At 34.8% G+C, this 27017-nt stretch overlaps 1 protein-coding gene across 1 annotated transcript; it reads left to right on the top strand.

The window, feature by feature from the left end:
- The first annotated feature begins 603 nt into the window (after positions 1-603).
- Positions 604-27017, top strand: LOC124358868 (protein Skeletor, isoforms B/C-like). The gene is made up of 11 exons (XM_046811103.1): positions 604-776; positions 17636-17849; positions 17943-18051; positions 18197-18362; positions 19970-20042; positions 21096-21270; positions 21740-21845; positions 23561-23697; positions 23978-24113; positions 25746-25940; positions 26896-27017. The coding sequence occupies exons 1-11, from the start codon at positions 740-742 to the stop codon at positions 27015-27017; spliced, it is 1470 nt and encodes a 489-aa protein (XP_046667059.1). The 5' UTR covers positions 604-739.

Raw genomic sequence — 27017 nt, 5'->3', positions numbered from 1 at the left:
ATAGCCCACACAAAACACTTCACTTTTTGTTTAACATTAAGAGCCATTTCTCGAACTTCATTATCTGTAAAACTGTAATGTACGAGATTAGGTTATGTTTTTATAGCACAAGCAATATTCTTCAACCAAACAGCTGTTTTCAACAATGAGCGTTATTAAACAGCTGTTCTTTAAGACGGCAACGTAGTAATCAAATCAGTTAATTCAAGAAATGAATTTTTATAAGAAGCGAAATGGTAAAATTTTTAATATTTCACTATTTTGTTCCTACAATTAATTGTTCGGGAGCTTTAATTTTCACGGAATAGTTTTAAAACCTACTTTATTAATTATGTAGAGTTTGAACATGTTAGGTGCATAAATGAGCAAGTAATATAAAATCAAACGTTTAAACCTCTTCGTGGGACACTCTGTACCTATATAGTTTTCTCCCCGTCTGCTACGTCTGCAGCTCAAGCCCGGGTTCAGACGATCACGGAGGACCATAAATTTCCAACAAATTAGCTTTGACAACTCGCCGCCGCTCTGCGGTCCGCGGCACAAACACGGGAAAGTGAACGACTGTAACCGAAGGGGATATTTCGCTCTGTCCTGTTGGTCACGCCACTTTCTTCTCCAGCAGTCCTCCACTACGCGGATCTCGCCTGTGTCTGCAACTGGAACAGCTGTTACCGGAGTGTATGAGTCAGTGGAAGAAGATGAAGATAATGTTTAGTTTTAGATAGCACCACCTATAATTATGCAGTTCTTCCTCATTTTTGCTGCACTGCTTTATGGTGAGTTTGACAACTTTAAACAAATGTTACCTTAGAGTGTACCATTACTATATTATGTTTAGAACTATTTGATTCAATATTTTTGTTTTTTATGAATACACATAGTTTAATTTTGTCCTTTCTGTGACGGGGTGCCTTTTTATGTCTATTATTAAAATTTTTATAATATTATAACAATTAAATTAAACACTAGATAGTGATATAATTAACCCATGTTCATTTCATGTACGTTTTGTGTATTTATTGTTATTTCGTATTAGTTGTTAAAAATAAAAGCCATATTTCAAATCATACATTACTTGTCTGTATAACATGTTAATAAGTTTACTAGTAAGACCTAATCTGCATACTGTATAACACAATATACAGCATACATATAAATGTTGTCTATATAGTCAAACTATCAGAAAATTGTATATAACAAAGAATTTTTTTTTACTTTGTTTAGCGATGGGGCTTAACATAAACAAGAACGATTTCCTTTATACATCAATGGCGTATCAAGAATTTCAGTTTGGGGTGCAAATCCATGAAAACTCTTATTTCATGAGAGAGGAAGTGGATAGATTTATTCTGTTTTATATATATATATATATATATATATATATATATATATATATATATATATATATATTAAAGGTATATGGTGTTTAGAAAATGGGGACCAAAACTTGGATAAATTATCAAATAAATCGGGATAAGTAAATTTATTTCTTGTACCACTAAGATGATTTTGAAATACGTTCCAATCTGCTATGATGTCATGAATGACTAACAAAGTAACCTAGCGTACTTTCACTGATATTATGAGTGGCGGCTAAACATATTATAGCTGTCCTCTCGAGAAATAACTCTTGATCGTTTTATATCTATAATAAAAGTTATAATACAAAAATACAGATTAACCAAGAAAGTAATAGATACCGCCTGATCCAAACTAACGTTTCATTTTATTGACACAGGTTTTTATTACATTCGTACAACAATGTCTGTAATAAAATGTGGTTATGATCCTTCCGAGAGTCCCGTTTATGCGCAGACTGATTACAGTGTTTCTACAGCCGCCGCTCCCGCACCGGTCATGACTATCTCGGGAGGTTTAGTCCTAGTCGTAGAGATTCTTAGAAGTGGCAAATTAAAATATAACACACTTAAACAATAATGTTTTTATTATTTTGTGTTAAACTCTTAGTGATTTAGACAGTCGCGGGACTGGCCGACAGAAGTGACTACTTCTTATAACGGGCTGTGAATATAATATATCTTGAAAAAGTACCTTTTCTAAATATCTCGTTTTACGTAACTTAGCCCATTCTTTTTGCCTTGCTTGAGGAATATCAACTTAGTTCAAACGTTCTGCTCTTTTATTGTTTCCATATTTTTACGAACTTTGTCTTGAAAGTTCTTTTGGACGTAACTTAGCCATTTATTTTTGCTTTGCTTGAGGAATATCAACATTATTCAAACAATCTACCCTTTTATTGTCTCTATATCTTTGCGATCGTTATCTTGAAAGTTCTTTTGAACGTAATTTAGCCCATTCTTTTTGCCTTGCTTGATTTACTTCATCAGTTGTGTTTTCATTTACACTCATTTTGTTTTCTGCCTTTTGTACGTTACAAATTCTGCTTCGCTGTTTTCAGGCTTTCATCATTACTTTGTTCATTTTGTTTTGGGGATGAATCGGAATAATTGTCTATGTCTTTCTCCATTAAAATAATTGGCTGAAAAGGAAATTAACAAATACTTACTAACTGTAAATCCAAATAACAATAACGTATACGCTTCGTCACAGCTGATTACAGACAACATTATCATTGCCTTCTTGTTGACTGCTGGTAGTTTCAGTAAAACATGCTTTACATGTTAGCTCAGGTCAGATGTTTAAATAACGGCTTGTTTACGTTTAGGTTTTGAAAGTTCTTTTTGGGCGTAATTTAGCCCATTCTTTTTGCCTTGCTTGATTTACTTCATCAGTTGTGTTTTCATTTACACTCATTTTTGTTTTCTGCTTTTTGTACGTTACAAATTCTGCTTCGCTGTTTTCAGGCTTTCATCATTACTTTGTTCATTTTGTTTTGGGGATGAATCGGAATAATTGTCTATGTTTTTCTCCAATATAAATAATTGGCTGAAAAGGAAATTAACAAATGTACTTACTAACTGTAAATCCAAATAATAATAATATATACGCTTCGTCACAGCTGATTACAGACAACATTCTCATTGCCTACTTGTTGACTGCTGGTAGTTTCAGTAAAACATGCTTTACATGTTAGCTCAGGTCAGATGTTTAAATAACGGCTTGTTTACGTTTAGGTTAAGATATAATTCTACATTGAAAGCATGGGGAAAACATAGACATGCGTGACGTTCCGTGACGCGGACCGAAAGTTTTTATTCCCCGTTCAAAACATACGTCTATAGCCCGCCAACAGAAGTAGTCGGTTTAATGACCTTGCCAAAGGAATGTATTACTGTTTTCTTCTTCAAGTAGTTTGAGAGGGAGCCAGGAGAAATGTGAGATCCATGTGAGATACATACCTGAAATTTTGAAATGTAATATTATATATAAAGAGTTTGAATCACGTAGTTTTGAGTGTGTCAGTGCAATTTGCAGTGTAGATTTTCTTTTTTAACAGGTTGACTGCCATGAGTACCATATTTGGTACTCAGTAGTTTACACTCTGGGGCCGTGAGTACCATATTTGGTACTCACCACACTGAAAAATCTGACTGAATTTATTTGTGTTTTAAGCAAAAAATAGATTAAGTGTTTTTTTTAGAATGGCGTTTCTTATAAAAACACATGTTTAAGCTTTTTATGACTTTAGCAAGTAATTTTATGTTTCAGTTATGTTACAGTTGCCAGCACTTTGCTTTGTTTATTTTTCAGCTGAAGGGATTTGTTGGTTATGTGTATTTGTTGACAATGCACTAGTGCAACTTAAAAATGGGTCATTTCTAGGCTAACAACAGACAATTGTAATATTTCATTCTGTCTCATGAGTTTGTATACTTATCTACACCTATAGTGATGTATGGTTCAACGTTGTATAATAAAATGTTGATATTAGATTTTCTTAAATGAATTTTGAGTACATATTTATTTAGCCCAACACTTTTACTGTAAATAATTATTGGATATTCTCATTTTTTTCGTTATTTTTGCTTCTAATACAACACAGGAGATACAAATATTTTCTTCACCCGCAGGCCATGAGTACCATTTCTGGTACTCGTGTTCAGCCACAGGCCATGAGTACCAAATATGATACTCACTTAAAAAATTGTTATTTTTTAAAAATTGTCACTAAATTTACTTTCTTGCAGTTAATAATGTATGAAAAAACCAGTTTATACAAATTACATTAGTACCAAAATTGTGGCCTCAGGGCAAAGACATCCAAAACGGGAATGGCAGTCAACCTGTCAACCTTTTAACTATAGAAAACCCAACAGTATACATGGTGACCCATAACGAGTGGCTTATATTTAAAAATTTGTGAGGAAATAAGTTTAAAAATACTTTGTTTTCCACCTGCCTGTCTACTATAATACGTGTTTCATAGAAATATATTTTTATTTAAAAATGGGTTAAGCACAGAAATTTGGCCAAGATACAGTGAGTATCCGTATAATAGCGAAAAATACAAATATTATTATATGTACAGTTGCAAATTGTCGACGATTTTCAATTTTAATTTGACATTTTATGGAAACTGAAGAATTTAATTCACACTAAATAAATTGATAAAATTTGTGCAATTTGTCACCAAATGAGACATGCCACAGTGGCGAAACTTATTAACTAACTTTGTAACCGGTTAGCAATAATTTACTATTTTTCTAAATAATCATATTAACGAGATCAGTAGGTTTAATATCTTTGCCAATGGTGATAACAATGTAACTCGACTGCGATATCTGAACATTTGATCAATAAATAGGATATGTTTTCGTTTTAGTATTTACTTTGTCAAACAATTCGGATTTCTAACCGATTGTAATATTTTCATCTAAGTTAACACAACCACCATTTTGAATCCGTATCTGGCATAATATATTTAATTTTCGCCATTATACTTAAGAATACTTATATATATATATATATATATATATATATATATATATATATATATATATATATCAACATTCAATGCCTTAACCTTAATAGTTTTGGAGTAGGCTGAAGATAGCTTTTATAAAATTCATAGATACGGACAGATGGAGTACAACAAATTTTCGGAAATATAATTTTTGTCTTATTCTGATGCCTTGAACAATGTTGTGAAATATTGCTCACTTGTTACGAGACACTCTGTATATTGTATACAATCGTGTTGTTGTGTATGGCTAAATACTGTTTTATATATATATATATATATATATATATATATATATATATATATATATATAATAAAAGAAAAAGACTTCACATAAATCCTTTAATATTTCGACTGTTATTGTCGTTATCAAAAAGGATACAAAATGTGTATATAATCTCAGAATTAAAAGTAAACATATACATTTTTAGAATCAGCTGGAATGTTCTGTTCTGATTTATAATGTAATTTTATAAACTCCTTGGTATATTATACGAAAAAGGGCTTTATATTGAAATTAAAGTTTGGATTAATCATATAAAAAGGCATTCTAACAGCTTAAAATAAAATAAAATATTAACAATTTTGTAGTTTTGTAGTTGTACATTCATAAAAAATAAATAAATAAAATTATAGACAATACATTGTTTTAGATTTGCTAGATTAATTTAGACTATTTTAACAGATCATTTATTATTTAAACAAATCATTTTTTATTTAACCTTTTGGATTATATTTGTATATATATATATATATATATATATATATATATATATATATATATACTACTTTTATCACCCCCGAATGGAATTCTGGGAATCGTACTGTCGATCTGTTTATTCATTACTCCATCCTTGACAAGTTTTAGCCTTTTAAAGAAAACAGAACCTGGAATGTTCGTGAAATATTCTTAAAACACGTAAAGAATAATACATACAGTAAAATCCCCTTTATTTACAGTAGATATAAAACATATTACCAACCCATCCAGTAAGTGCACAATTTCGAAACAATGTCACACATATCCTTATTGTTTAGTTGAATTTAACGAGAAAGTGTAATGTGGAAAAACATTATTTGAAATAAAAAGATTGCCTTCCGTCAATGTATGGAGTTGGGCTGAAATTCTTGATGCCAAGGAATCCACGATGATTCAGCGCGGCAACGGCCCTCAGCAAGGTCACTGATTGCCCTCAATGTTATCCTTGATTGCTTTAGAACCAAGGATGTTTAATACAGGGTCATTGTTTGAAAAATAAGTTATAGGATAAACTTGTATGCTCACCGAGTAAAATTAAATTAAAAATTTGTTACAGCGATATTTTTGAGTAGATTTTCCTGGAATATAACACAGCGTTTTTGATTTTTACTAAATATAACGAACGCATTCGAATGAAATTATTCTAAAGTCAATATTTTAAATTGATCTGGATAGTCTTGACAGTAAAAGTACTTCTTGAGCATTGGATGCCCTTGACTGGATTGTTTGGCAGCTGACGCCAAGCGATAATGTGCTTGCTAACGGCTTTTGGGTGACGATGAATGATCCTGTTCTTGCAAGCAGACTGCTTACCTCGGCTAATGGGGGTAGTTCAGAAGTCATTTGTTCGTCTAATTTCCCGTGGCTTTCCAGGATTTGACTTGGGCAGGGGAGGGGGACAAAATCCATCATCTCATGTTTCGTCGTGAGGGAAAGAGGGTAATTTTATACCTTCGTTTGTACATTCTGAACCAAAACCTTAAAAATTGCTTAACTGATTATATCAAACAAACGGGATTTCTATTTCGCGCACTATATGACACCTACACTTACTGAGAAGTAGTCTCATAACCTGAATTATATCGGTTTACTCTTCCTAATCTTATAATAAACTTGTGTAAGTGACGATACTCCTAAAATACAACACCCATTCTGGGCATTGCAGGTCTGAATCTGAACAAAGAGCTCCAAGCGCGTATAGAGTATATAAAAGCTTGAAAATAATGTTTTGAAAAGATTTAAGGCAACGGAAATCTTATTTAAACAAATTTAGGCTATATTTTATATAGCGCGTATAATGAAATAAAAGGATGTGAAGCGGAACAATTAAATTTAGGAGTTTAAATAATTACGACTATTCTGATATTGCAAGTGTTAAGGATGGGTCCGATAGCACCGACGTCTCCAGTGCCGAAAGTAGATTTAGTCTAATAAGACCGATTCGTCTGATAGGTACTAAGACCTAATCGGAAGTGACGCGACGCACGTCTACTGCTGGACCAATCACGACCCAGGAGATTTAGGGTCGTTCCTGTAGCTTGGCACTGCAGATCTATCATTCCAATTTCTTTATAACACCTGTATTAATTTGAGTTTTATAACTGAAATAATATGAAATGCGACTAAATATTAGTAATAATCCACCCTTCTCAGAAATTTGTATTTCAAGTAAAAAATGAAACTCCTTGTTGAGTTCTGTTTACGATACTAAATGAAATTACCTTAAACTCTTCAGTTACATGATTAAACCCTGCCTAGGTAGATTGATAAAGAGATTCGGTTGGATCAAATCAAAATCGCAATATTATAGGAATGCATACTATTCACATATTAGCTTACACTGAAATAAAATATATGAAATTAGTAGTTTAGGTTTGTTGAAAACGTTCATCCGAATAACTGTGTGTGCATATTCGCGCGTAATTGCATTAGAGAACCAGACTTGACCAAACGGATCTGTTTCAACCAAATCCGGCGCCATGTTTTTGGCTAATAACTGCTTGAAGTATTTTATATGACTGCCAACTCTATTGGTACACCAACACATAATATATTTAACCCTTAATGGCCCAGATTTAAAAATGAGAGCACCAAATTTGGTTGTCATAATGTGCATAAGACTATGTCCAAATAGCTATGCTAGGCTGCATGGATTAAATATGTATGTAGGTTGTTATCTGATGGCGTGGGGAATACTGATTTACAGTTTAGAAATTCAAGACATAAAAACTATAAAATGTGATTTTTATTATGAAAAACACGATTTATTTGTAAGTTGTCATACAGTGACAATTTCTGAAACAGTTAAAACAATTATGGAAATAAATATCAAGAAATAGCGAAGTTGGCTGAAATATGCATTAACCATCGTATGTCTTTTCGATGAAAAATCTTGTATGGACACTGCCGGGACGGCAGCTGTGGAACTTTTGCCCCACGTAACCACAAACGTACAGGCTACATGGAAAGCTTTAGGGATATCCCACTGGAAGAAGCCGAAGTTATGAGTTTGTTACATAGATAATGTATGAAAAGTTGTTCCACACGGTAAAGACAGCTTAGATGACTTCTTAAAGTATATAAATGCCATACATCCCAGTATCATGTTCTCCATGGAGGATTAACACATTATAGACTGGAGATAGTTAATTCTGTAACACAAATATATCTGAACGCTAAATCACAACATGATCTAAGGCAGAAGCTCGGGGTTTTAAATAGATAATTTAATTAGTCCTGCAATCAACATATCAGATAAAGTAGAATATAGGGAGGCATACACAAGAAACTTGATAATAACGGTACACTGAAACAAAGATCAAAAAAGATTTGAAAATAAAATATGAGGACACTACTCCAAGGTGTACCCCTGAATTTTGCGGAATTTTTTGTAATTGCGGCTTGGTCTATCCTGGGGAAATAAAATTTTAATATTTACACGAGTTAGTAAACACATTAGATACACAAAACATCAGAATAAGGAAAATCTGCCATAGCGGAACACACCTAATTAAGTAAATAAAAACATATACCGTAATAGATTTCGACAAAATAAAAGTACTTGCAAAAGCTTCATACTACTAATTAAAGGTAATGAGAAAAAGTATAGTACTAATCAAGGAAGAAAATAATTTAAACAAAGAAGATAGTGTCTAATTATTAAAACGGCGTAAGACATTGGTTAAGAATTGATGACTGAAGACTTTAAGAATTGACACCGTTATATCTCCACCCCGACCAAAAGAATTAATTATCATCAGTAGTGTGCTTCAAGACCGAGCACAACACTATTTATCTCATTCATTAGACACCTTTGTGCCATGGAACCACTCCACTCATTACCTTCCTATAGTTCCACCAATAGTACAGACGCGGTCGCATCTTTTGCAGACTATACATGGTTTCCAAAGTCCCTCTTGAGTATCTAACAACTGCTCTTGTGCTGAAATCCAGCCAGCGCTGGATGAAGACATTGCCACTGAATCCATAGTGAAGAATAATGAGGTGACCATTCGTTTTGTAGCAGCTTATTGCTACGTGAGCAGAAGTCTCTGATGAATAGCAACCAGCACTACACCGGGCCCTTGATTATGGATCCGGAGGATTGGACATCTTCATATTGCCTCCCCTTGTAGTTCGTATTCCTGAAGGAAGACAGCCAGTTCGAACGAGGAATATAATGCAACCTAGAATTCAAGGAAAGGAAGAGTCCATTACATTGAACTCCCCGAGTTCAAGCCACACTCAAATTGTAGAGCCCTCCACTTCTCCCGAAGGTAAGGTACTTAATAAAGTTTGTTCTCCACCGTTCTTAGTGAAGATATTTCGAACCCAAGCGATCCCTCATTAACACTTAAAAGTCAAGGAAATTCTGTAACAAACAAGGATTATGAATTATACAAGCTTTACAGTCTACCAGGCATATTGAAAAATGGTACAGACTGTCTTACTTTGCCAGATTAAGTTAGGCCTGGGAAGCCCTCTCTGACAATTATCCTGGGCACCAAAGGCTTAAAGATAACTGTACAGCTACACTGCGTCATAGGTAAAAGCCAGAGATGGAGTGCCGAGTTTATCGTTGTAAATGCCGTATTGAACAACTCACTGAGCATATCGTTGGATAGAAAGGCTGTTACCGAACCGAATAACGAACAAAGAGATACAACGGCATTGAAATTCCTAAGGTTACTTTAGAAGCACAACACTATAAGAATAGGAAAAAAAGAAAGGGAATGCAACATTTTCAAACGTTATACTAAAGAAAGTGTTGTCAGGAAAACAACCACAATCGAGAGCCAGGTCGAATAAAAGAGCTTTGGTATATGCCAACCTTGCATTTCACTGCTAGTGGTGACGCTATTATGCCTATATGCAGACACTAGAGAGAATTTAAGCGAAATCCTTATCACGTTATCAGAGCCAAGAGGAAGGACAAAACAGACTTGTGAGGTACCGTCAAACCTGCTGGGTTAGGGTTTGATTGCTGGTCTATAAGTTTCTCAATTTCTACCATAACTTACTTATTCAGAAGGAATTTTCATTTCATATCTTGCTCTCAGCTCCGCTCATTTCTTTCTACGACTATATAACTTTTGTACTTGTGGGTACTCCATCGCCTTAAAATCTTAATCGAGGAATGTGGCCAGAGAGTAACGCACTTTTAGCCGAAGCGACAATTGAAAAGGTGAGCAATGTACGCTGCATCCTGTCTGCCACCACCCCGTTATCAAATTGTTGTTTACGTAATAGTACCCAAACATTCGTGTACCAACTTCTGTGCGCTCGAATCACCAGCAAAAAACAACTGATAACGGATTGGGGGCTCCGTACATGGCACTCCACTCCAGTTGTGTTGGCGGGGATGATGAGTGCGGGACTTCTGAGAGACGGTTGCACCTAGGACTTCGACAATGAAGAATTTGAGATACCTCAAGCTGCTGCCTCAACGAGGGCTTTATGCTGAAGTGTGGATCGGGAATTCTTGGCTGACTCAATGGAACCTGACAGGAACGATCCGAAAATATGCTGATTTAGAAATAAATCGAATACTCTCTTGTGTGTCCATTGTTGTGAAAGTCCTTAAATTCGTTAACAGCTGGGGGAATATTAACCGTGACCATGTTCAACGTAGTTACCAATCATCATAACTCGAGAGTAGAACGTTCTATTAGACGCATGCCTGGGCAAGACTGGCCCGCATTTGAACCGTGGATGCAGAAATTATCCAAAGCTCAATCTCACAAAATCTTTTCTAAGCCTAAGTAATTTCTACAAAACGTTGTAATACAGAGCTTATTCAAAATGTCTATTGGTGGTTAAAACCCCAGTGCTTTTAGTCTTACGCAACTCCCATTACGCCACTTAGCCACACAAAATATTATCAATCTCGTACAAGAAAATGATTTCCCCTTCGGCTATTCAGCAACTATTTTTCACTTTAGGTAATACGAACAACTACTGCGAGAAGATATGAACAGCTTCCTTCCCAAGCCGGCATTAATTTTCTAAATGGGCTCCCTGAAGAAATAAAGTCAAAAATTGATCTACACTTTGACCCACCTGAACACTTGATGACGTTTTTAAGAGTCTCGACAATTTTATGCAGTTAGTAAATTTCATGGACCATCTCACTAGCATCAATCGGTTTGTGTGATCGGGCGTTGACATCCGAAGTTATGCTTTATTACATGTTAATGTTATTGTCTCACAACTGTTTTATTGTCAACAAACAACGATATTTTAAACATTAAAAACGTTAGCAACAAGGCACGAACACAATGCTTTCCTTTTTAATGGATACTAATAAGTTATAAATGCGAATGTGCCTTCGTTTGTTTTGCTTTCACGCGTGAACTATTCAACTGATTGTACTGAAACGTTACAAGGATATTCTCTACTTAGCATTCAATTCATAGTGTGAGTTTTTCTACTCATGTATGGTACTATTAAAGTAAACAAAAATAACAATATTTTACCAAGTATAATATAAGGAAACAACAAACACCACGCATCTCGTAACAGACTTTGCTGAGGTTGGTTGCAAAATTTTAAATCTGTAGCTCATTCCATTTTTAAGATGTCCTATGGAGGGACAGACTGACTGACAATCATACATAAAATAAATTTGTACATCCCCCGGCGTACAATGGAGAAATTATATATTAGTTCCTGGTATGGCCTATTCTTATTTCGAAGATCCCGAGGGCTACGCCCGACTGGTCTCTAAAAAGCGAAAGACCCCACATAGATTTCTTAAGTTGTGAAATATTAATTTAAAGTTCTTGTTAAATCTCATTAACATGTTTAATTAATTTAACAACAATATTAATGCTGTAGATCATTAATCATTAAAAAAACATACAAATAAAAACGTCAAATATAAAACAACAAGTCAATTGAAGAATAAATTAAAAAATCCAAAAGATGAAGAAGAAATTATTAATAAGTCAGGTATATACCAAATTAAATGTGATGACTGCAACAAAAAATACATTGGACAAACAAGAAGAAAAATTCATACACGATATAAAGAACATTGCTCCCACATTAAATTCAACAGAAAAGAAAAATCGGCCGTCGCACACCACTGTATCAATACTGGACACACTATATCAGAGAAAACCCTAAAACTATTAAAACATGTTAACACTCCAAGATATTTCAATGCATGGGAGTCATATTACATTAATCAAACAAATACAGAAGAACTATTAAATCAAGAAGATGGACCAATACAAAATTCAATATTACTTAAACGAAGACTACAAAAATAACATTCAAAATTTATATAGTATAATACCAGTAATAATTTAATTGTATTTACACACTGCGCCACACAGGACAAATTAATATTAAATCACATATGTTAACTATTATTAATAATCAAATTTACTTTTTGTATTTACTTTTGTGATGTGTCTGAAGAAGATAGCCTCGCTATCGAAAGGCCTCACAAAACAATAAAAGTTTTAAATATTGGTTTTATGTTTTTCATGTAATTTAACAATATTGTTATTAATTTTAACAATATATATGTAATATTAATATTTATGTCTCACAATCCAAATTTAACGGAACTAAACAGCTGTTGAGACTTTTAAACCTTCTTTAGTGTTTCATAAGTACGTCAAAGAGACTGAAACATTTGTTTACATTTTAATTTTAAAATATAAGTGCTTGCTTATTAGCATAATGCTGATAACAAAGGCAAAAATGTATTCCAGATTGAGCCAGTGACGAATTAAAAAGATCTAATGAATTGGAATTACTATTAAAACGCTGATATATGACCCACCTTAATAAGGAAAACTGTGAATATTTATCTGCAAAAACGTCTAGGTTAATACTTGTCGTGCTTTATTGAGCCATTCTTTCCCAGACTCCAGTTCGAAAACGAGATTTCTACAACTCAAAACTACAGTAACACAAATGGATATTGAAATATTGCATAAACTTCATAAGGGTTTCCTCTTTATAAAGGTAGTAGATGTTTTCTGACTACAATAGACTTCTCGGTACTTTGGGATTATACCGACCACACCCAGACATGAATCGTTATTTCACATTTCGTTTCTACTGATTACTAGATTAGCGTAGAACAATATTTCGTCAATATAAAACAGGAATTGTCTTATCGCAAACACCTCCCCATCCTCAGACAGAGGTCAAAGTCGAGCGTCTAGTAGATAACGTGATTGCAGAGTCTCGCCGCCCGTTCAGCTGGTGCATCGCTTTGTTGTACTTCCGTGTTTTACCTCTACATTTCTCCAAACACAAAAATTCAACAAAAACAAACATTTACCAAACTAAACTTTTTATTAAAAAAACACTCAAAACTTGTTTTTATTCTTGATCACATTCCGCCACCCAAAATGCGAGTGCCTCCGGCCATCAGCGCGGGCTTCGGCAGCACCTTCGGTGCTGCCCCGCGCTGATGTCGACGAAAGAAAAACATCCCTCGAGATAGTACCTATCAGTAAAATATCAAATTCTAGAGGGGCTAATCAGAAATATAAATTGAATTGTAATGGAAAGGCAATGATGTACCGTGCAAATCACGTGATGCCGCGCGGCCTGCCGTAATCACGATTCTCGAGAAAGATAAGATAACAGCGACAACAATACCGATCACAATACCTGGAAATGCTTGTAAGTTTGTAATTTTGTAATTGAAGAGTTGTTTTTTCGTTCTATCATGTTTGTTTCTATAAATTTCTATTTTTGTGTTCTTCATACTGGTGTGGTCGGTATAATCCCAAAGTACCGACTTCTCTGTAAGAGTGTATGTATGTTTTTTTCATCGTGACAGCAAGGCAAACTCTACTATGTCACGGGAAATATCTTAGAACAAAGGGAGATTAGACCCTTATTGACAGAAGTATAGGTTTCTGAGACGTACGTTTATATTTTCTTGGTCGGGACAATAAATCAATCTCAAATTTGACACCGTAAATACATTAGACCGGAAATTAATGTAAAAGGTCTGAAGTAGACGAAGCAGGCTTCTCAGTCTAACGTGGTTACATATTCTATTAACTGGACAACGTGACAAATTCTACTATGGCACTATACTGGAAATATATGAGACTGGAAGTAAATTACAAGAGCTGGAAATAAGCGGTTTTTTTTTAACCTAAGTAGGTTTTTGAGACCTATGTAGATTTTTTTCTTGATAGAGGCAACGAGGCAAACTCAGCTGTGGCATCGGAAATATAATTAATTTGAACCAGATATACTCACATATATGCACAACTTCATAAAAGTTAGTCCCTAAACCTCCAATCGTTTAACTATGAACACTGAAATAACACGTGCCTGGTCGTTTCAATTAAACCATAATCGCTCATACGCGTATAGATAAATGAGTAAACTTCTAATCGTCTATAAAAACTGAAATAATATGTACCTGATCATTTGCCTACTTACGTTTGAAAATAACATAGGTGTCATCATATTACATCATAAGTCCTTAGACTAAGTCAGTAGGCTACGGACTTTGATTTTAACAAATATGTCAGGTAATAGAAAATAATTACGTGACCCATGCTATGAAATATTTACATCATTTCTTGCAATAAATATATATGTATTGTACACGTTCATCATAAAAACACAATATTGAAACATAAATATACTGATATGCATATCTTGTGTGGCAATGTGAGAATTTATATATTATTCCTTTCCCAATTGCCAAACATATATCTGACTATTTAAAAATTGTATCGACAAATACACGCCTTTCACGCAACATTCTACAGCACAAGTGAGGTTCAGCGGCTGGCCTTCTAGGCTGGGACGTGCCGGAAAGGTAAAGTGTGATATACTTTTTTGAGCGAAACCAGTTCTCAAGGTGGAACACTGGACATGGGCCGGGACGCCGGGTCAGAACTGATCTAGTTGAAGCTAAGTACGGAGTACGGACACTGGGCACTGCTGCGACCTGGCGGACTGTTACAGCAGTCACTACCGCCACCGTTACATTCCTGTTGCTCGCAGACCAAACTCACGATCACGCTATGCCTACAAGGTTTCACTTTCAACATTTCACATTCACGCTGCATCAGCGCCCTCGCTTTCCCTGCGTTTTCTACTTTTCCCATCGCCACCTTATTTATCTTGACCAGCGCAATAAATGTGAGGTCAAGTTTTACTTGCACGGATAACATTTATCAGTTATGGTTACAAAGGTACACACAACGTTTCGAGGGTTGAAATCTATCCTCTTCGTCAGGTGGGGAAGGCATTATCTGTACTGACAATGGCTGGACCAGACTCCAAGCAACTTTTGGGTGTGTTTGAACCCTTTCTTTCCCTTCTTTCTGTTCTTTATTTTTGTGTGTACCTCCACCTCCTGACGAAGAGGATAGATATTCCAATCCTCGAAACGTTGTGTTATACCTTTGTAACCATAACGATGGCAAATGTCCGAAATCCTGTTATTCTGTCAAACCTTCCATCGTAAATAAAAAAACTCTAAACAATGAATTTATTAGTTTTTCCAAAATGCTCGTACATGATGAGAGTATTTTAATACGTACGATATTTTGACATTCTATCGTATGTGGGTCCAATATTTTAAGGAATGCCATCACAGCTTTGCCACATAACTGTATCGTTTGTACTCCATACATCAAATAAGGCAAAGGGGGACAATTCAAGTACATAAGTGGAAAATGAGTCATTAGAACAAGTCCTCAACAACCATAAAACATTTGGAAAGGGTTCAGACCCCTATCCGTAAATCTTCGGTCAAATTTTAGCTGAAAAGGACGGCAATGTTATCTAGTTTGACATAACAAAATCATATGAAAACTAAAAATACAATTTTAAGCTGTTAAGAATAGCTAATAGGTATAGGTAATAGGAGAATAGCTTAATAAAATATGTACAGTAACATTATTAAAAAGATTCAAATAAAATTTAATTCTAGCTGTGTATGTTGTTTTGGTCCTTCAAGAATTTAAATCATATACAGAAAATATAATACGAAATTAAGAAGAGTGGCGTTTTGGAATCTAATACATATAACCCCTCTGAAATAGCCTTGTATACATGCAAGGCCGCAGCCAGCGAGGGGTCCAAGGAGTCCGGACCCTCCAAATTTTCAATTTTTTTAATCAATTAATATTATTATTTAAATAATTAAGTATTGCAGGCATTTACTGCTGAAAGATCGTTCTGAACAAAGAAACGAGCCAAGAACTCTTTATTGAACAAAGTGGGGCCTTACTCTCTATCCACTACGGGAAAATATCAGTTGTCTGGACCCCCCCAATTGGCTACGTGCTTGTATACATTGTTGGGATCACGGATCACGTGCAGACCCAGTGAAGCTATGACGTCATCCCATCTAGATGAGCCAAGGGATATGCGCGCGCGGGCCGGCCGGCCGCCTGATTGGTGGACGGGGGAGAGGGCCATCTTTTCCAAGAACATTGGGCTTTCCCATCCTTCGTGACCCAAGAAGCAAGAACTGGAATATTTACTGATTTTTTTTAGTTTTCTTGTAGTTATATTCAAACAAAAAGTGTTCCGATTGTTCGGTTCTGTTCAATCAATCACAGAATGATAGCGTGTAGGTAAGGCCAATGTTTCGTGGATGGCTAGTACAGCCCTTGGATCCCTTGGCCCATCTGTAGTATGGTTTGGTATAGACCCGGCTCAGCTGGTGCAAATGCATTCGAAGGTGAAATCTAGCTGTTAGTTATAAGTTTTCAAGTTTGTATACATGCAGAATAACTTTAAAGAACGTAACACACATACATTTTTACTAAACAGATTTCCAAATAAATTTCTAAAATGTTGTACTTTGATTTACGTTGGTCTTTTGTGGCATTAATTTTGTTATTACCTGTCTGTTATTTTTCGTTTAAATTACCATTCGTATTAGTAAATATTGCAGTTTATTTATTTAGTTTTTATTACCATAAAATTGTGTTTCTAATGACACATTATAGTTGTAAAAATGTATTTAATCATCTATAAGAAGCTGCTATAAATATTTTATTCTCTTCCACCATTTCAGAGGGCAGTTCTTTTCCAAACACGAAAAGAAGATATAACATTTCACAGGCTTAGGCCTAATGGACCTGTGGTATGAAAGCCCCTCAATCTTACCTCATTAGTCTCATATTTTGTTCCGACATATTTTCTCAAACAAATTTCTTTATTTTCTTGGTTATGTTGCTATGTTTACTTTCAGAACGTTCCTTTCTTTAGTGTCTCCTATTATTGTGCAATTATTCAATGCCACGGGTTTGAGAAATAATTAATTTATGAATGAAAATGTTTGACAAAAAATGTATGTTTAGTAAAAAATGTGTGCTGCCTGAGCTTGAATCAGCAATTCCAGTTGTAGTTAGATTCTGAAGAAAGAATGTTCAAAAGTAAGTCATTGATAGACCAAGTCACAATAAAATTATTAACGATGTTTTTTCCCTAAAAATGTCATTATCAGGAAATATTTATCCTATGAATTGTCTCTGGAGTAGGTTATGCGCACGGAGAGCTGTATCGTGGGAAGCACTTGGGGAAGCTGAACTCGTACCATCACCAGGTGTCTGGGGATGTGTACGCTGTAGACGAGTTTACATTGCTCCTGACTGAGTTCAACTATGATGGCAACGGTCCAGACACCTTCTTCTGGGCAGGAGCTAGCAACAGGCCTGGACCCCAGGGCTTCATCGTGCCTGATGAACACTCTAAGTGAGTACACCAATCAATCGTAGATCACAAATTTCGAAAGATTCAAAAATGCAATATAACAAAATTTATTAATCTTACTTAATTTTATTGCAGGACCAATGTCCTTGACCGCTACTTCAACAAAGATTTCACCCTCACACTGCCAGATAGGAAGAAAATAACCGACATTAAGTGGTTTGCTGTGTATGATCTCTTTTCCCAGGTAATAAAATCAAGTTCTTTATGATTGCAATGGCATGCACACCTTATATTAGTGTGCTATTAATTCAAATTCAGTAATATTGCAAAACTAGACAAGGAACTTTGTTACTAGTTGAAAAGTTGTTAAGTAATTCTATGTCTCCCAGAGTGCATTCGGGGATGTGTACATACCCGAAGAATTTGAGCCTCCTGCAGTCCAGACAATTTCCTCCTTCAGCAAGAAGTCTCATGGTGTGAGTTCCGGAGCACTCAAGGTACTTGATGCCAAAACCCTTCTTATTCCGGAATTCACATACAACGGGGCTGGAAAAGGTAGGTGAATTCAGCAACTCATATTATAAATAACGTAGCTATGGTGGGAAGGATTGACTTAATGTGCATGTTGGATTCAACTCCTTTTCACCTTAGTGTAGCGTCTGAAATCTGACACTGTCACAGACCTGACTCCTGGAATCTGGAGTCCACATCTGTCTACAAAATCAAGTGTAATCTACATGAAGAGGTATTCCCATTGTCTCACCAGGTGCACAATTAATTGAGTGCGATATAATGCTTTAATCATGATCCCAAAGCATGGAAGAGCAACCGAGTTTTCTACACATGCTAAGTCTGTGATGGTATCAGACTTCAGATGCTGAACTAAGAGGAAGATGAAAAGAAGTTGAACTCAACATTCACACCAAGTCATATAATGTTGATTTTAACAGAGAAGGAAAGAGACACTAGATCAGGAGTTCTTTTCTTAATATAAAAGACATTTTTATTTCTTCTACAATTTTAATTTATTATTAAAAGCGCTTTTGCTGGTTAAGGCATTTAGAAAAATTCGTAAGATAAATTTTAAATTTAACATCTGTACTGTTTTTAAGTCACAAAATAATTTAAGAAGTTACTTAACAAAATTAGAACCAAAACCAGACAACAGAAAACCAAGAATGTAATATATAAAATTGACTGTGGATGCAAAAAAATGTATATTGGACAAACATCAAGACCTCGTTGTGGAAACGAGGCTAAAAGAACATATTTATAGTTATAAAAAAGAAAACATTCAAAAATTTAAATTAGTTGAACATGCTATAAATGAAAATCACCATATAAATTTTGAATAATCAAGTGTAGTTTTTAAAGAATCTTACTGGACTAAAAGAAACAAAATTGAAAGTGTGTGAAGTATGACGGTTTTGAAAGATAAATGTATTTCCAAACCTTCTATAAATTTCAGTGATGTTTTTCCTACCATTAGTAAAATAAGAAATCTATTCAAAAATTATGAATTGCAAACCATATTTTTGTACATAATACTTTTATAATTTATTAGATTTCGGTCTTTACGATTAGTTTTTAAATTTAATTTTAACTATTTTATCATATTTTTTTCTTTTTTATACCTATTTTTTTGGTTCACAATAACTGATGATGCCTTCCTTAATGGGAATAAATTAAAATTGTGGAAGAAATAAAAATTTTTGTTATATTAAAACCTGGTGACTTCCATCAAGCATACAAAGCAGAAAATGAAAAGTTCTTTTCTTATCAAATATTGGGTGTGTAATGGCGAAGAAACTGAATATGTACATAAGAGGGAAGGTAATTGATTTTGGAATGTAGTTTCTCTTCTCTTGGTATTCTCCCAAACAGCTACTAGAACATAACAACACCAAGCTGACTAGGGTATCAATTGTTTCACTCAGAAAATGTATTTAATTATTATATTGTTATTTGAAATGATGAAAATTTATTATTGATGAATTTGGGCAAATACCTAATGATGTAAGTGAATTATTGTTGTGCTACTTATTGTTGTAATATTTCTACAGTGGCTTCAGTTAAATCTGACAAAAAAGATCAACTTTGAATTTGTAAGAATAGATTGTATAAAATTATGCCTTAGTATTGAAACTAAATTATGATTCCAGACACGTACTTCTGGGTTGGTGTGGGGCCTCAGCCATCGTCTAAAGGTACCAAGGTGCCTGATGAAGCTGGATAGTAAGTATCTCTGTATATAAAAGTATGTATTGGGGATAGATATCAACCAGCGGTAAAATTAAAGGTACTTTATCCGTAGAAACATTTGAAGGAGTTTATATTGGAGATCCAGCTTGCATTTCCTACTCTTTCTGTGAAATAACTTTTTTTGGTTCTCATAGGTAAACCTCTCATTGCTCTTGATCCTAAAAGAAGGACCTTTGTGTTTGTTTCTGGAGTGACAGCATATTCAGAATGGTTAAAGTTGGGATAGGGGCTTGTTGAGATTGTTTATTTGTTTATTGACATTCTTTTGTACATTATCATGGAGATAAGAACAAGGGTCATAAAAATACATGTTAAAATTCAGTGGTTAGGCATTGGTCAGTCCATTGATAAAATTCATCAAGTTGGTAGAAAGGATGTTCTTGTAGCCAGCACTTCAGGAGTTGTCCAAACTGCAGCCTGCTGATCTTCTTCAAGTCCTCTGGAAGGGCATTCCATAACTTGGCTCCAGCGTAGGTCGGTTTCCTTTCTGTGGCTGTCAGTCTGTGTACAGGGAGCTGGTAGCTAGAGGCATGTCGGGTGTTGTAGCTCTGAATTTGGGCACAGGTTCTTGCTGCTTTGGGTGACTTGAGGTGGAGAAAAGAGACTGCTTCCAGGATGTAAAGATTCACTACAGTGAGTATTTTCAACTCTGCAAAGACTTGAGATCCTTGATGAGGGATTGCAAGTCATGTTATCTTGGAAGAAGGGGAGGTAAGCTCTGAACCAGCCTTTCCAGTCTAAGTGGGTAGTGGTAACACGCCCTTATGTCCAGACTAGCAACTACCTTTAACAGTTAGGGAGTCCCACCAACTCCAACAGTCAGCCTCCTCAGTAGACTAGCCCTAACAAATTATCTTGCACTGCAATATGCAGACATAAACTTTCATGGGGAATGGTAGAGTTAGTTAAGTTCTAGTAGAATACGGAATTGAACTGCAAGAAAAGGATAACAAATTTAAAAGTGTTTGTAATTCTATTAAATTATCCATAATCAAAAGCAAACTTAGTTGAGATGTTTGTTGTTAGCCTTGAGCCACTGCGGCTGTACTCCAAGGAGACGGTCACGTTAGAGCTGCCAGGAGAGTTGACCATCTTTGACATCGACTGGCTCAGTGTGTACAACGTAGAGGCCAAGGAAAACTATGGCTCTGTCATCGTGCCCGACAACCCCAATGTGCCTCCCTCCCTCGTCAAGATCATAGTGAGTGTAGTATGAGATAACAGTGGCGTAATTAGGATGGCTTTGGCGATGAATCTGATTGAAGAGTAAACAACACCAGGGGGTATCAGATATATCTGAATAAATTACATAGACCTAATGCAAAGTAAAGCAATAACTGCTACATTTCAAACAAGTTGGATTGCTGATATAAATAAATTTTTTTTGGCTTTTAGAGGGAATCCATCCTTTCATCTTTTCTCTTTTGCAATCCATCGATCTGTTCGTTGAGTAATTAGACGATTCACTAAATATTTTAGTGCATCAACATTCCAGTATTTGTGAAAGTAAAGTCCCGAGTCACCAGGTTGTACATTTTTTGAATTTGTGATCACATAAATTTAACAAATGAATTATTTATATTTCATTAAGGGTTAATCGATTTCAGAACTTTATGTGTGGTAACTTTCTATTACTTGGGTAATATGTACTTTATAATATGTGTCCACAGCCCCACAAGTCTTCGCTACCCAACTGCCTGCAGCTCCACAAGGACTTCCAGGTCAGCTGGGAGATCTTCGGACCTCAGATCACAATCCAACTGGTTGGACAAGTCGGTAAGTTATTTTATACATATTACTAAAAGTTTAAATTCTATATTCAATTATTGTGGTCTAGATCATTTTAATGGGTACCCAATTCTAAGACTAAATTAGAAAAGTCATATACAAAATATCTGAGCAAACATTATATCTGTTTATTTGTAATTCTGAGCAGTTATTGGGTTTAAAAGTGTTTTCATACGTGTGACAACCAGGCAGTCCTTGAGTCCTAATATTTAATTTTCATGTTTTAATGACATGTAATAATGAAACTATTAAGATAGAAATACTGTAGCATCATTGGTATATCAGATTTTACTTGTAAGTAACATCCCTCATTTGAAAAAAGTTGTTATAACAACTTCTGTGAGGGACTGGAACACTTGAAAGGACACCATGTTGAAAGTACCTCAGATAAAAACTGAAGCTAGAAAAGTTTTTCGTATTTTACACCTTATTTTAACAATGCTCTGACTCCTGTTTTTAAGATCTACTATATGGATAAGGTTTAAAAAGAATTTGAAGGGTTTGACTGAGTATTATTGTCTTGAATTTATCTTTTAATGTAATGAGTCTAATTTATTATTTGTGTTACTTATAAGACATAGTTTTAGTTAAGTTTTACTGACATGAGTTATTTTGAAAATCACCATAAAATAAAGTTATTAACATTATGTTTCTTACTTTCTAAGGACTGCCTGGTTGTCACACTAAATATAAAATAAATTGAAATTGACCTAATAATTTCTCAGAATTAACTGTTTAGTTGTAGTCGACTTAATAACATATTTTCAGTCATATTACTCTTAATGTTTTGACATTTGCTTGTTCTTTATTGTTGTTATCAATATTTGGTGTATAGAACTCTGGCAGGTACTGCAAGTGAATTATATTGATTATTTATATAAGTCCTGTTTGTGCTGATAATTCAATTCAATTTATTTATTTTTCTGAATAGGTATAAATTTTATGCCATATGTATATCTCAAACGTCAGAAATTGGAATCTTAATTTATAACTAATGAGCTAACAGTAAAACGTTTGACTTATAGACTGAGAGCTTTAGTAGTTAAAATTGATATTCTTTAGCCTCAATGGAATTCACCAATACTGTACAATTTATTTTTCAATACAAATTTTTTAAAAGCACCTTTAAAATTTCCTTTTTTATATACTTTTAATTCATATGGAAGTTTGTTGAAGTGAAGGGTTCCAGCATAAGATACTTCCCTCTCTGAGAGTACTAGACGATGTGTTGGAGTGCAAAGGATACCATCATGTCTGGTGGGAATCTATGATTTTCTCCAACAGTATGAAGATCCTGAGTTTTTTTAGATTAAAAAGAACTGTTCTATGTGTGTAAAGAGAAGTAAAGGTTAAAATTCCACTTGAAGGAAAGACCCCTTTGCAAGAACTTAAAGGTGGTTGTCCATTAAATATCCGAATTGCTCTTCTTTGTTCAAGTAAGACTCTGGGTTCATTGGGTTATCCTCCCCATACTTCAATTCCATAAGACATAATGAATATCTGGTGGATTTCCAATCACAACAAGAGCACAGTAGATGTTATATCCTGTTGTAGTTTACAAGCTTGTACTCTATGTTATATAACCCAACTTTCATAAACATCTAAAAAATTGTAATGGGTCTACTCTAACAGTCAAAAACTTATATTGATTCTCTTTCAATTAAACCTTATCACTCTTCAACATCAAATCTATTCTTGTCCAGGGGAAGACCACTATCTCGCTTTTGGGCTGAGTGGAGCACCAGACAAGACTCAGATGTTGGGTTCCGATGTCGCCATCGCTTACATTGACGGCTACCGTGGTTTTGCTAATGATTACAACATCACAGCCAATTCTCCTGTAAGTCAAGTAGAAACTATATCAAAGAAGCAGAAACGCAGTAGCAATTTGTAGCCAAAATTAATGGTTCTGGATATTATGACGTGTTAATTTGTCACATTATCACAATTGCATGCTAAAAAAGACTTATTACAAGTAAATTTAATGACAGAATTGAAAAAATATACATTTTTATTCCTCAAAATGTTACTATGATTTATTAATAAAATATGATGTAATTTACACTGAGCTGATCACTAATGACTAACCTAGAATAATATTAGCCATGAAAATGTTGCAGTGTGTAAAGGTACTTGGCCAGTACAAAGGGGTCTGTCGTGACGATGTGATTGGAGGAATAGACAATAACCAGATGCACACGGCTTCCCGAGAAGATGGGATCAACTACATCACCTACAGGCGTACACTCATATCTTGTAAGACATACATAGTGTTATATTATAATGTATACGTTTTGTTGTTATAAAATACTTTCCAAAACAGTCGTGGGATAGGGCCTATGTTTGTTGTAAAATCGATAGTCGGTTCTCATTTCTGGTGCATTATGAAGAAGTAGCTCATAAGCAAGTATTCATTCAGTATGTTGTAAGATACAAGACGTTTCATGGTTCAAATCCAAATAATTCTAGTAGCATCACATCTGAGTAAGACGTTCGTATTTCTATTGAGCAATGTATTATTATCTCATTTATTTCACTGGAGGGTCTTAAACCTGCTGATATTTGACATCAATTAACTGTACAGATTGATGAAAACGTCTACAATTGGCCGCCAAAAAAGTCATTAGAAAACTAAAGTCATGCACGTACTGCGCACAGTCCCCATCTGTTGTCGTATGACCTCCACATATTTGGGCCACTCAGAAGAATTGAGAGGTCATCACTTTGAGGACGATGACGGTGCGGAAATGTATTTTCACAATTGGTTACAAAGTGACCAGCTTCATTCTTTAATAATTGCATTAAAAAACTTCCGATTCAGTAGGAGAAATATGTTAATAAAAGTGTAGATTATGTAGAACAATAGGGTGTGTTCTACATTTTATTCAATCCAATAAATGTTCTAAAAGTAAAGTCTGGTTAATATATAACTCACTCTCGTGTCTGCCATTTTTACTGGCCAGTGTTACAAAATTGTAGCTAAGGCTAAACTTGAAGTTTCATGAACAATACAGACTAATGGTTTGAAAACATTTGCCCACTAATTATGAAACTTATTCATAAGTGGATTACAGAACTCCACCCACATGTTAGTGTATTTTACCCACTAACGTTCTGAATTGTCTTACCCACCAGCTATGTGAACTAGAAATTTACCCTGCAGCCATCTCACCAATCAATCTCCTTCAATGATGGAGCTTTTATCCATAACCATCTCACCTGCCCGATGCAAACTGTGGAGCTCTTACTTACTCTAGCCAAACAGCAATAAAGTTTTAAATTAAACATATACAGTCTCAGGAAATAGTTGCATGAAAATCATTGGATATTGTGCAACTTAGAAAGAAAAGTGGCATACCTAAAAGAAAATTTTGTATTTACTGTTGTGTGTTAATTATTGATCATTTGCGAAGTACTATATATAGTTCTTTTTGGCATGGCCTTCAGGCTGGGGTGCATTTTAGACAGATTTTGTATACTGTCCTCATGATAGCGCCTAGGAAAATTTCTACTTAATTTCAGCGAACTTGATCCCAGAACCCAAAACCACCCTCCATTCCAACGTATATATATGTACCGTGGCTTGTGGAATCTAAAACTGACCTCATTAGCCACCTTGGTACATCATTTCATTCCAATATAGCAACTGTTAAAACTTACAAAATTCATAAGTCCATTACTCATGGACCTGGATAAGAAACAGAAAATTTTCTGGAATGTTATAAAAAGAAAGAAAGAAGTTATAAGTGAAAATATATCTTCTTCCTGTTTTGTAAGCTAATAATAAACTAGTCTAAAAAGTTTCAACACAACAATTACTTAAATTGTCAGTAGACACATCAGAGTTACTGCTCTTACTTTATCAGCTGATAGCAAGAACGGTTACAGCCGAGTCGGGAGACAGAGAGTTCAAGGAGGAAGGCAGTAGTCAGCTGATCTGGGCAATCGGCCGGCTGGACCACAAGAATGAGCCTGCCTTCCATGACATCTACCCTCGTGGCAGCATCAGCATCGAGTTGGGCAGGAAAGAACCCTACAACACCTGTTTCCCCTTCACTCGCACAATCAAAGCTCTCAGGTACTGTGTTACACTTTTGTTGCGATGCATTTTAAGGTTTAAACTTATCGAGACGTCAGAACCAGAGGGTTCCATCTGCAATTTTTTGATTTTTTCATTTTATTGTTATTAATGTGTACATTAAGCCTTTTTGTACTAATATATAACACAATCTTTGTGTAAATTATGAACAGTTAATATTTTACAAGCAGGGAAATTTAGTTCCATCTGCATAAGTTGGCAAACTTGAGAACCAGACAGTTCTCTATCTGCATCAGCTGGGAATAGTATTGTTTCACTGCTGGTAAGGTTATGTTGTCGTGTTAATGTGTTAAAAGTAATTTCATTGTGTGTTTGTAAACATATTAAAATGGATGGTGATATCATAAAATAAATGGATTGATGACAGTTTAAATGATAGTTTGTCAATAGAAAACATCAATAGTGATGATGAATATAATACCTTCACCTGAACGACAGTAACAGCGAAGAAGGATTGTATTCTTTCACCAAACCCAAAACGACGAAGACTTTGTAAAAGGTATGAATATATAATATATTTGTTTTATTTTTTAGATTTGTTTTAGATTATATCTGTGGTCATTTTAATATCAATATAGGTAGCTTTGCAGTAATTGACTATTTTTGACGGATTTTTATAGTCCAACCCTTGCAAAATCGCTTTAAAAATCTATGACATTCGGGCGCATTTCAACTGCCAGTTAGTGGGTTAACTGTTATATTTTAACAATGATTTGACGGTTATAAACAAAAGTTAGTCATCATAAAATATTCATGTTACTTAAACTTGAAGTTTTAACCATGGGCGTAGGCCTAGTATGTCTCCATCTTGCAGAGAATAACTAAAAACTACTGTAAACTTATTATGTAAACATGATGTTTTTATGCTTTGGGCCTTTTAAAAAAGCTTTATCGTTGACTTTTGGCTTTATGTTCTAACATCGTTTGTTTTATTTTCAGGTTGTTTGATGCAGACGACACGGATAAAACTTCCAGTGAAAGCCTCAAACGAACAATACCCGATCCAGCTCTGGAAAATGAAGGAAGCTATAGTTCTGTTTGTGATGTTAGCCCAACAGTGA

Source organism: Homalodisca vitripennis, chromosome 4 (genome assembly GCF_021130785.1).
Source record: "Homalodisca vitripennis isolate AUS2020 chromosome 4, UT_GWSS_2.1, whole genome shotgun sequence".
Lineage (NCBI taxonomy): Eukaryota > Metazoa > Arthropoda > Insecta > Hemiptera > Cicadellidae > Homalodisca > Homalodisca vitripennis.
Note: the sequence above shows the minus strand (reverse complement) of the source record. Positions and strands in the feature narration are given on the sequence as shown.